Source organism: Staurois parvus, unplaced genomic scaffold (assembly GCF_062004578.1).
Source record: "Staurois parvus isolate SC_StPar_1 unplaced genomic scaffold, SC_StPar_1.0 ptg000068l, whole genome shotgun sequence".
Lineage (NCBI taxonomy): Eukaryota > Metazoa > Chordata > Amphibia > Anura > Ranidae > Staurois > Staurois parvus.
The window spans coordinates 1,527,405-1,540,447 of NW_028317864.1; the positions used below are offsets into that span (position 1 = coordinate 1,527,405).

At 42.2% G+C, this 13,043-nt stretch overlaps 1 protein-coding gene across 1 annotated transcript in view; it reads right to left on the minus strand.

Moving 5' to 3' along the window:
• Nucleotides 1–8,499, minus strand: part of ST6GALNAC6 (ST6 N-acetylgalactosaminide alpha-2,6-sialyltransferase 6) — a 79,838-nt gene extending 71,339 nt beyond the window's left edge. Inside the window, exon 1 of the mRNA XM_089669011.1 lies at nt 7,915–8,499. Coding sequence (XP_089525137.1) covers nt 7,915–7,923 — 9 coding nt within the window. The 5' untranslated portion in view covers nt 7,924–8,499. The remainder of the gene's footprint in view (nt 1–7,914) is intronic.
• Between the last annotated feature and the right edge of the window lie 4,544 nt (nt 8,500–13,043).

A 13,043-nucleotide genomic window follows, 5' to 3' on the forward strand; every position in this document is an offset into this window, starting at 1 on the left:
GACATGAATGAAATTTCCTTTTAACCTTTCAGTAAAGTTTTAAAAGAAATTAAACAGTGCTTTGCTTTGTAAAAAGGCAAAGCACCACCCCCCATGGCGGACACTAGCCTACATGTGAAAAAGGATTGTTGTAGCATGCGATGAAGATATAAAGGCTCTAATAAAAATTGGCTTTTAATACACAACAGGACCATGGATCAAAACAGGACCAGGTGCTAAATGTGCTTGGCCCCCTGAAGGATTCAACTATGATTTTTAAGTTGTGATAGTTATTAGTTAACTTTCAATAATAGGCTACAGTCTACAGTGTGTCATCGTGATTACTTTGTGATGTGAGGTAATACCACCCAATAAGTTGAGAAGGGGACCGAGATATTGCATAAACTTAAACTTCCTAAGGGCTCATGTACACGGGGCGTTTTGAAAACTCTTCTGAACGATGGAAACTGACTGCTGGAAAACGTAGGTAAAAAACGTCTGTTTAGCCCCATACCACGTTTATGTGCATTTGCGTTTAGAAGCTTGTTTTAAAGAGAACATCAGGAGACCTTCAAAAATGCTCAGAATGCACTGAAAAACAGTAAAAAATGACCTATTTCAGACATTTTGAGCGAAATAGAGAGAGCAGCATGTGTTAAGATGACCTGTCTTTTCTGGTTGTATTCACTATGGATCCCATCATGAGCATAATGCAGCACGTTCTACCATGTTTTCCTTTATGCAAAACCTGGAACTGACTGCGCTGGTGTGCTAGGTCTATTTGAATACATGGAAAACACTTTGCATGCATTTCTGATGATGGAAAAAAGGCTCTGGACAGAATTTGAATATGGAACAGTTAAAAAACGCTTTAAACGCAAATGCTTAGCCGCGTTTACAAGCGTTTGGTGTTTGAAACGCTGATAAAATCTCCTGAACGCAAGTTTGGTGCACTCAAAAATAAACCTGTAAACTCAACTTCCTGTAAATGACTGTAAACGATATAGTGTACATGGACACAAAAAAACCGCAGAAAAGCTCCTGAACGTGAGTTTATCAGCTGCAGTGTACATGAACCCTAAAAGAGAAATGGTTTCCTTGTACTCTGCTGGTAGTGTAGTCCTGAGGCTTTCTACAGTGGGACTGCTCTTTAGCATTTTATTTTTAAAAGCCTTTATGAACCTGTTGAGTACCTTATTCCATAATGTGCTGGTGCAGTAGTCTTTAGCTTTAAGAGATTGGTGGTGTTGTACTTGGTGCAGTAAATACAACAAATTTATCCAGGAAGCCAAGAAGTCTGTGATCCCTTACCACTGTTGACCTGGTTCAAGGCTCCGTTCACAGTTGTGCGTTTTTTGGAGATATAAAAATATTTTTTTGGTTTTTGAGTTTAAAATGGCTGACCAGATCTTAGGAGAACTCCATGTCAAATCAGACATTGGCTCCCCAACGATGGCCACTAGGAGCCCAGTGCAGAGGACAATCAGTCCTTTGTAAGGTTCCTCTAGTACCAAAGATGAGCAGCGATCAGATGCATATAATGAATATTTTGTGTAGCCCATTGGTGATGTTAGTGGCCACAGTTGACACGTTAAAGGTCATAGGAGGCTCTGGAACAATTCAGAGTGCAGCTCGTGCATGCACAGTGTGAAGTTGGCTGTAAAGCCATAGAGATTCCCAGGTGGGTTCCAACAGTCAACCTGGTGGCTTCGGAGACTGAAAGACTGGTGAAGAACTGGCCTGGGTAAAGATAACGCTGGATCCCTGGACTGGTAAGTGTCTTTATTTAAATCGGCAGCTACAGTATTTGTTGCTGCGGACTTATTTTTTTTTTTAACTGCATTTCCTCTTAAAGCATACCATTCCCTGGCCCACTTGAAAGAGGTGGTTTTTGGTGTGGTCACTTGGACACAAGCATTGTACATTTGTGTGATTGCTGATGATGCCCAATCACAGAACTCTCGTAGGTCACTCATAGAGCACAGAAGCAGGGATCACTGTGGTCTGGCTGGTAGAGGTGATGACGTAAGTGTGCTTGGGCCCAGTACAATGTGAGTGCTGGCCAGAGGGGGAGTGGGGAGGGGGGACAATACTACTTTGGTACCGTATAAGGCACTGTTTTCTTGTCTGAGTACACCATAGGCAATGACATGGAAGAAGTATGCAGAACAGAAGTTCAGATTTCACACACTTTCTGTCACTTGTGGACCTGCACCACTGAGCGTGCCAGACAGGACAGGAACTCAAAACATAATCCAACACAAGAAAATCCTAAAACCAAGGTCTACACCATTACATATGATAATCAAAAAAATATAACCCAAATATTTGATTAAAAATCTAGAAAGGCTGTAAATGTAGAAGCACATCAATACAAAAGTGCACATGTATGGAAGATTAAAATCAATTAACCATATACTAAAACTGTCCTGAAAGCCACTACTGAAATTCTACCATTTAAAGCCAGCAGCTAGGCACTCAAATACAGACCTGAGCGCTTAAAGTTGTTGTAAACCTTTAGTGACTAGCCTCAGGTGATACAGAGATGAAACAGATCCTCTCATAAAAGTTGTACCTGTCTATCTGTAGTCTTTTCTTCTCTACAACCATTCAATGTGCTGAATTTTGAAAGCTTGTTTGAGAGTTAGAAAAAAGGAGGTGGAGAGCTTAAATTACAAACTGCAGAGCTCAATAAGGAGAGCTCCAAGAGCTGATTGGAGTAAAGAGACACACCCCCTCCACACAGGAACAGAGCTGAGGCTGTCAATCTGCTGGAGGTCCCTCCCCTGTCACCATTTTCCCAAATTGTCTTCCAGGGCAGCCCATGAGATATAGGCCTAGTTCACACTGGCGTTGAAAGCAGGCATTTGAGGGGCGTTTTGAACACATTATCAAAACATTAAGCGTTAGTGGTGCGTTTCTTCAAATTGAAGCCATATATCGAGTCTGGAGGAGTTTGAAGCCTCTTAACGCCTTCCATTTAGGTCTATGGTGACACTTCTCAAACGCACTGGCAGGCATTTGTGGGGTATTTGCTGTGCGGTTGCAGAGCTTCAATATCATTACAGTTTACTTAGTTTGTGGTGTGGATTTACTGCTTGTAAAAAGCTTCAAAACTGCACATTGGACATTTGGAGAGCGTTTTTAACGCTTATCTAATGCCCATACTCATTAACGCCTGTCTAACACCTATACTAAAACTATAGGAGCATTTGGTAGAGTTACAAATTTTGTCAAGTGTGAACAAGCCCATAGGCACCTCCTTCAACAGGAACAGTACACGTATCACCAAATACACTTTAAAAGGAAGCTCCTCTGCTGAACTGGTCAGTTTTTGTTTCCTCCGGATGAAGAAGATGCATCACTTGGAACCTGGGTGAGGGAGGGCCTCTGTTCTCTGGCTATCCTTTTCTTCCACCCAATACTTTACCTACCTTGCTCCGCTGGGAGCAGCTAGTAGGATTTACTGCAAGATTGAATACTGAGGAGTAGGCCTGGATGGCAAAGGAGGTAGCTTGGTTCCTTTCTCCTTCTGTGCCTGGGGAAGGCCATGTCTGGAAGGGACACACCACATTGACAAGGATCAGCATGGGCAGCGTGGGTTCCCAGTCTGGGTTTCTGAGTGCATGCACTGTCTGCAACATAGGACACTTTGGTGGGGACACATGTGGTATCTATACTGTATCCCAATGTTTTACCTCTTCCATGGTTTCATGTGTAGATGGCGTTATAACTTGTATTGCTGCACTTATGTAGTGTCTCTCCTTGTGCTACAACAGATGTTTGGTACAGGGTATGACCATATTTTACATGTCGCAGGTTGCATGGTAACCCTTGTACATGCCTTGGATATGTTGCAATTCTGTAATTTTTGTGTCATTACAGACTTCATTTCAGGTTTTTGTCTTGGGCTCGGTTCACACTGCCACAACTTGGGATCCGACTTGTGAGACCCCTTCGCATGACATGTGAAATCCCATGTTAGTCAATGAGAGCTGTCTTAATTAGCACTACTGAAGTCACTCCAACTTTAGAAGGGTTTTTGTACTACTTCAAGGTGACTTCTATCCGATTTGTGCCCATATACTTTACTGGAGGTCTCCTGCAAGTCGGACCCTCCATCTGTTTTGAGGTGATTTGGATCCGACATTACAGGATGATTACCCAGGCAAAGTCACATGGCATGAAAGTTGCATCAAGTCACCAGCAAATCGCCAGGAAGTCACCTGGCTAAGTCGCCCTATAAGTTGCAGAGTGAACCAAGCCTAACTGATAGTTGATTATGTTTCTACAATTTGTTTATGGTTTTCAGTTACCTTGGTGATGTTATGCACCATTGTTCTCCCTCCACAGAAAAAGGGGGCATTGGAGGCTTATTCCAGTGGATTTTTGGCATCCCCTAATATTCCTGAATTTCTGTAGTTATTTTGGCATTTTAGGCCAACACCCTACTGCTTAGTCTTAGGTGCATAGTATCTTGGAGTATCGCATGTAAGAAATGTTTGTGTATAGCTTGTTGTTCTTACACAGTAGAGATTAAAGCAGAGTTCCAGCTGAAATAAAAATAAATAAAAGTCACCAGCTATAAAAACTGTAGCTGCTGACTTTTAAAATACAGCCACTTACCTGTCCCTTGGTCCAGCAGTGTCCTCACCATGGCTGGTTTCACTGGCTGTCTTCTCTCCCCGGAGCTGGCATCTTCAGTGTGGGCACCCAACTGTGACAGCTTGCAGCTTCACAGCCAGGTGCCCACTGCGCATGCGCGAGAAGTGCTGCGTTTTGTGAATGGCCCCATAGTCTTCAGGGACCTGAAGACTATGGGTAGGAAGGTTGGAGGACAACTTGTGCTTCCGATCGCCCTCAAAGTGGGAGCGGGTACCTGTCAAATTCAGGTACCCACTTCCCCCCCTGCTCCCCAAAGGTGCCAATCCTTAATGGGGAGCGGGGGACAAAGACTTAAAGCGGAACTTCCCCTTTTGGGTGGAGCTCCGCTTTAACATGGGTCTCTGAATGACAATGTATGTCTCAAGCACTGGGCTTTGTCACATTCATATACAAAGCTGTAGGTGGTGGAAGGTCACTAGACGTAGACTTGCTTTTGAAGCAGATCCTTATGTGCTTATATTCTATAATGGATGGTGTTTTTATATCTCCACCATAGTTCAGACCTAGTCATTCCATGTAGGATCTGTTGGGGCTAGTCTTTTTTCCTTTGCTGTCAAGTCTTCACCTACAGTGTTCTTCAATTACCCTGTTTCTTTGGCCACAGGCTTTAGGGGCATTCATCTGTCCTTAGTTGACCAATGCCGCACTAGAACTGGCTTTTTTTAGTATGATTATTGATTTTTTTTTTGTTAATCAGTCCTGTGTAACTTTGAGCTCCTATTTCCTGATATGGCTTAGAGTTTTCCCTGCAACCAGGTCCCCTTCCTTGGTTTTTCTCTGTATTGAGAATTTTAATAACTAGGCCCACCATATCTATGATATTTATGGTAATCCCAAGGGTGGTAAAGGTCTTTGGGCTTTTAATGACTCTTGTTAATCATCTCATGGGCTGTCCTGGAAGATGAGTTGGGAAAACCGGAGCTAGACTTAAACTGTATTTCTAGGAGTCTTCCAGGACAGCCATATTCCCGCCCTATATTGTTTCGTCCTTAGGTTCTTGTTTAAAAGTGACCAGTTCAGCAGAGGGATTTCCTTTTAAAGTGTATTTGGTGATGTGGTTCCTGTTACTGGTGGAGGAGGTGCCTAGATCTCATGGGCTGTCCTGGAAGACTCCTGAAATAGAGTTACTGGTAAATCTAACTCCAATTTTTCTCTTGGTGTTTGGAAAACTTGTCATTGATTTGCGCCAACAGAGGAATAAAGCAGCAGACAGAAATGACACTTAGGGGTTTATTTACTAAAGTTGGAGAGTGCAAAATCAGGCTCACTTCTGCATAGAAGCCAGTCCACTTCCAGGTTTTATTGTCACAGCGTAATTGAACAAGCTGAGGTTAGAAAACAAAAAAAAAAACCTCTCCAGCTTTAGTAAATAAACCCCTTAGTGCTCTGGAATGAGACAAATACACACTGTAGAGGGGTATGCTTTGTTCATATTTTATGTCTGAGGTTTACAACCACTTTAAATTAGGATATATTATCATATACAATAATATCAAATCAGTGAGATAATGGTTAACAAATCAGAATGATGAAGCAGCTAAATAGTAATACACCCAGTGTTTATAGTCAAAAGTATGAGTGACCTACTCGGAGGTTCAATTCACAAAGCTAATACACCAGGATACCTTTTTTTTTTTTTAAGCGACAATTATTTTTAGTTGAGTCCAAGGATATTTGAAAATTAATCACATTGGCGAAAATATAATCTCTTCTGCTCATATAAAGCTTTGTGAAATGAACCTAAGGTAATATGCAGCCCTTAGAACAGTGAAGGGAAATAATGTATGTGTGTAATGAATGAAAAAGAACCAATGAACTTGCACAGTGAACTAGAAACTAGATAAAGTGTGAGGGAGAAGGTATAATGCAGTGAAGAAACAAAATATAGATGAAGCCTGCAGAGTCCCCTTGAAAGTCTAGATAAACCTAAATGTACTGGAGGGTGCCTCCCAGGAGTCTGAGGAGTAGTAGAGTGACGTCTGTGTACATCAAGGCCACCTACTCTGTGTCATGGGAAACTGGAAGTTGGGTTAGCGATGATACGCGTGGAGTTGGCTTCAGTACTGCCAACCAGATTCCCAGGAGGCACCCTCTAGGACTTTCAGTAGTGGTTTTTTTAGAAGTTTGTTGTGTGCTTTTATTTGATTTGAGTCTTCTCTACATGTGCACTTCTTTATACTTGTGCTCCCACATATATAGTCTTTCTGTGTCTTCAGTAAGATTATTTGCATGTGTATCGTTTAAATGGTGTAGACCTTGGTTTTAGAAAGAGATTGTTCTTGGTCATCCTAATCTACATGCTTTTGCTAAGCCACGTCTCGAAATATCAAAGCCAGGCAGCTAGCATTTTCAGAATGAGGTCCATAGTGGCTGCCTCTCTACTTCTCTAAGTATAATTTTCCTTTTCAAATCTCTCATAAGCAGTTAGCAAGGACAAGTGCAAACACTGACAACAGTCACTTGTCATTTGGCTTTTTTGACAAGACAAAGATCATTACGCAATAACCCACAGCTACCAGTATTTAGGATCCATTGCTCACTGATCTCCATACAGTAAACTGATTGATTGTTACTTCGCGAAGCACAGATTGATCAGTAAAGATTGGGCATATAAAAAGCAGCTAAAATTTGCACATGATGATACCAAATGCCCAAGTTGGGCATGAAAGGGGTTAACTGCAATGTCACAATATTTCTGGGCATCGGAGAATTATACTGAAAAGTTGTAGCACGTCCTGGCGGTGAGATGTACCTGATCATGGGCAACCTAAAACTGCCATACATGGGCAGATATCTCAACAGGATTGACATCTTGAGATCCATACATGCCCATCTTGAGATCAGTGCATGCCCATCTTTATGAAGTGTTGCCGGAACCTGGAGAACTAGACTCTGCAAACAGTGAACTTATGGTCAAGTCACTGTTCCCTTTTCTTTATAGAAAATGGAACCATCCCTGATCGATCGCCTGGCTTGATGTTGCTCAGGAGCCGTTAACTCCTGCCACAAGCAATACCTGATTTTAGATATGCCTCTTGCAGGTATCAGGCTGGGCCTTCAGCCATAACCTAAGCTTTTGCAACTGGCAGAAAGTCAGAAGCCAACAAACACAATACTACAATAAAATAAAAAAAGAACATTAAAATCCAGCAAACAATGGTTCAGTCCTTGGTGACCAATCCATTGAGCATCTGGCGCTTCTGTAATGAACATACGCTTTATTTCTCATTGATAACATCAGCTGCTGCCTTACCCTCCCCCTGCACTCACCGGAGCCATAGACAGATCAAGACTGTCACCTCTGATGGTCCCTATGGATCGGGGTCACCGCCGGGCCTGATCTGTGATGTCACAATTGTCTGTCTTGACTGCTGTCACGGTATTCCTCTCTTTTTCAGATGGTCCTTTCCCAGATAAAGCCCTCTGTGCTGAGATCTGGGGGGCATCTATGTGTTCGCAGCCCAGGAGACCCTCTACCTTTTTATTCTGGAGGTCTCTCAGTTCTCACGCCTTCCAATGCATTTGGAGGATCTACCACTGTGTACATCTAGGGTCACATTGCCTTCGAACCCAACCAAAACAAAAATCCCCCTTTCTGCAAGGTCCAGCTTGGGGTCCTCTCTTCTCTACAGGCCTCCCAGTGTAATCCAGAATTGGTGGTCTCCTTCTATTCCAGGGGTCCGGCTCTTTCTTTGTCCTTTGCTGGTGGGATTCACAACGCAGATCTCTTGTGTTTAAGTGTCTGATCTCCTATGCCTTAGTGTGAGGGTCTCCCCCTTCTCTGTAAGGGTCTCTCCCCTCTGCAGAGCACTGAGTGTAAAAGTCTGCAGCTGCTACATGCAAGCACTGGCAGCCTGGCTACATGACAGCTGGGTCCTAGTGCCTGTCATGACTCTGCTCTACTAAGGCTATACAGCTATAGCCCCGTTATTATTTTATATAAAAAGGATCTATAAAAACAAAACGTGAGCTTCATCGCATGACATAAAGAGATCAGGTGGTCTTTAGTTACCCGTGCATTTTTATCTCATTACAGACTGCAGAGAGTCAACTGGTTTCATTCAGACAGACCCTGTCCATACTTTGTGTACTGTATACATACTTAGAAAATGTTTAAAGGGGTGGACAACAACAGCAGGTAAAAAGCGTTGTCTATACAGGTAATCAGAATATATATATATATATATATATATATATATATATATATATATATATATATATATATATATATATATATATATTAGATTGTAAGCTCCAAGGAGCAGGGCTCTAATAAACCTCTTGTATTGAATTGTATTGTCTCCCATTATATTATAAAGCGCTGAGCAAACTGTTGGCGCTATAAAAATCCTGTATAATAATAATAAATATATATATATATTTATTTATTATGTATACAAACCCCTCCACTTTGGCAGCTTATATAGGTGCTCCAGCCAATATTTTTGTGTTTTCGTTTTTGCTGCCTGTGTTCCCAATGCAGGGATCTATTTCTTACACTGAACATATAATGATTATTGAAACCATTTACTCCACCTACTACTATAAGCTATGTCCAGAATACAACTAAAATATTGAATTAAAAAAAAAATCAGTGGATTGCCCCAGATATATAAACAATTAAAATGGTATTTCTAATTTTTACCATCTATACATACTGGGTCTGCTTCTGTTTATATCACAAATATACGCATTTTATTTTTATTTGTCATGGCGATCATTGTCCCTGGGGCAGAAAAATTGTTATTGTCATCACTGGAAAAGGATGTAAGGAAAATGCTTGCAATGAGGACATGAATTCTGTGTGACATAATATATTTGAACTTCCACTGTCTTTTTCTCTAGGGTGTCTGCTTTCAGGAACATATGTTTTGGAGTTTTTGTGTAATCTTCAGGCCTAAAATGATTTTCTAAAAATGTGCAAAACAGTGCAAAAATGGCTCTGGCAGCAAAAGGGATAAAGTGTAAATAAAACCTGTTGGGAAGATTTCCCTTCACTTCCTGTTCAAGAGATGCAACAGGAAGTGAGGAATATCTCTCATAAGTTGGGAAAATCCAATCCTAAACAGTTGTCACCAGAACAGGTGTCCCCTTTGGAAGATGTCACCACCACCTTCTGTGCCAGTGAAATCCATAACATGTTGGATCACATTCTGTCATTGGGACAAATGGAGAAGGTGAATCTCCACTGACATTAGTAAATCCTTCCAGGAGGTCTTGTCATTCCTGACTGGGACAGACGATTCCCTTGACTTTGACTTTGTGCAATAGTAATGCTGCCCATATACTAGTAGACTTTTTTGTTCACGATTTTTTGTTTGAACCACTAGCCTACAGGGCACTTATACCCCCTTCCTGACCAGACCAATTTCCAGCTCTCAGCGCTGTCACACTTTGAATGACAATTGCGTGGTCATGCAACACTGTACTCGTATGAAATGTTTATCATTTTTTTGTGACAGAGCTTTATTTTGGTGGTATTTAATCACCTCTGGGTTTTTTTTATTTTTTCTTAAACCAAAAACCACTGAAAAGTTTGAAAAAAAAAAAGTTTTTTCTTAGTTTTTGTTATAAAATGTTGTAAATAAGTGATTTTTCTCCTTCACTGATGTGTGTTAATGAGGCTGTAGTGATGGGCACTGATAGGCTGCACTGATGAGGAGGCACCGGTAGGTGGCACTGATGGGCATTGACAGGCATCACTGATGGGCACTGAAAGGCAGCACTCATATATGGCACTGATAGGCAACACTGATAGACGGCACTGACTGGCACTGTTAGGTGGCACTGATAGGCAGCACTGATGGGCACTGATAGGCGGCACTGATGCACACTGATAGGCGGCACTGACTGGCACTGATGGACACTGACAGGTGGCACTGCTGGGGCTACACAGATCATCAGGGCACACTGATCATCAGTGCTCTGATGATCCGTGTACATGTCCCCTCCGAGGAATGCCGATTACCGTGACAGCTCGTGAGGAGAGAAATACCGGCATTTCCCTGTTTACATGTGATCAGCTGTGATTGGACACAGCTGATCACATGACCGAGCCGACATCTTCGGCTGTTTCCATTGATCGGTGATCTGCTGTGTCCGAGGGACACAGTGCACCGCCGATCACCGTGCTGCGTGCTCCCGGAGCCACACATGCTGAGGTAGAATGGGAGGACGTCCTATGACGTCATCCCAGAACGAGAGAACCGCCTTGCGCCCTCATTGTACTATATGGCGGGCGGGAGGCGGTTAAGATTGTCCGGTTTTGGAATCTTTAGTGAGATCAAATCTACGATCATTTTCAACAATTCAAAGTGATGAGAAAATTTGAAGTAGCAGGATGGAAAATTTTTCTTGATTGAATTTCTAACAGTGTATGGGGTTTGCATTCGGTAAAGTCTTTGTATCCAAATCACATGCTTAAAGCGGAGTTCAAGCTGGAAAAAAATTAAAAATAAAGGTCAGCAGCTACAAAAACTGTAGCTGCTGACTTTTAAAATACAGACACTTACCTGTCCCTCGGTCCAGCGATGTCCTCACCACCGCTGGTTTCACTGGCTGTCTTCTCTCCCTGGCACACATCTTCAGTGTGGGCACCCGGCTGTGACAGCTTGCAGCTTCATAGCCGGGTGTCCACTGCGCATGCGCGAGAAGTGCTGCGCTTTGTGAATGGCCCCGTAGTCTTTTGGGACATGTCACGTGTCCCAGAAGACTACAGGGAGGGAGGGGAGGAGGACAACTTCCGATTGCCTAGGTGATCGCAGCAGAAGAGGGAGCGGGGGACAAAGGCTTGAAGCAGAACTTCCCCTTTTGGGTGGAGTTCCGCTTTAAAGCTAAGAAAATGTCATGTACTTTTGAACAACATTCATCAAGTCATCAAGTATGTTGAGAGTTTTTATACACATGTGCATTTGACGATCGATCTCTTAGTGCATGGCAAGATTAAAGCGGTATAAAGCCCAAATAAAAACATTTAATATATTGAAGCTTACTGATCATTAGAGGTGGTGGCTGTATTAGTTTTTTTTAGGATTTGTTCCTGTCTGTTTTCACCTGGTGATCTGGTCAGTAACACAACTCCTGTATTGGAGTGTCCTCACTTTGGATGAAGGAGCAGAGGGGACACAAAAGACAGTAACATTGTCAGTCTGGGGGGAAGGGAGTGTTAGATGTACTAGCAGTTTTAGATACAGTAACAAATTGAAGCCAAACTACAGCTAACACTTTTTAATCAGTTAGATAAGCAGTTACAGAAACATTTTTTTCCTTTTTTGGGATAAAGGTTTTACATAAATAAAAGCTGTTCACTGTAAGCACCCCTGTCAGTGGTAAATGGCTTGTCTCAACACTCCTAAATGATACATTTGCAGGAGGGCTTGTTCTATTAGAAAGCAACAGACTTACTGGCCAGGTCACCAGGTGAAAATAAAAGAAAACAAAGTCTTAGGTCCCATTGGCTATGTGGAATCACTCTGATTCTAGCCATAATTCCAAATCGCCTGGCAATCGCTCAAAAACGTGCAACGCGTGTTTGGGTGCCATTCATTCTAAATGGCACCCCCAAATGTGGTGCGATTTTGCTGGAATTGTTTTGCAAAAGAATCGTGCAGCTAAATGCACCTTTAAAAATCACATGAAGCTTGTTGCCCAAAAAGAAGCAGGAGCTTTTTTTGGGCAACAAGCGTTCATAGCTTAGCCTATTGAAGGCAATGGGCTGACCTATGTGCAACATGTGGAATTGCATGAAAATCACCCACATAAAATCACAAGCAGGACTGCAGGTTTCCTCTTCACCAAATGTAAATGGGGTATAAAAAAAGAATGAATGTAGACAATATATCTAAGAATTAGTAAGCTGCAATATGATAAATGTTTGCTTTTGTGTATGATACCACCTTAAGGGCCCGTTCACACTAAAATGTGGTACAGGAAAGCTTGTTTCCCACACTGCATTTTAGTTACACTGCCCTTGCACACCCCAAGCACAGGTCCCAAACGCAGTGCATTTTCCCAAATCGGCCTTCATGGTACAAAAGTACCAGGCGTTTTGGTTGCAGTGCGTTTCAAAAAGTAGTGCATGTACTGCTTTTGGTGCAGTGCAATTTCAGCCCATTCGGAATAAATGGGCTGAAATTGCACAGCACAGAACTGCATGTGAATTGCACAGGAACGCTATGCCGTTCCTGTGCGATTCACGTGCAGTTCCTAGCGTGAATAGGCCCTAAAAGAAGTTGTATTTGTGTTTGGAAACCAATAAAATAAGGCAACTGTTCTGAGGATTTCTCCATTGTACATCAGATTTCAAGGTCAAAAAATTACGTCCCAAAATGAGTGAGTTGCTATTACGTAACACACTGCATAGCCAATGAGATATACACATTCCATATAGACAGTGGACA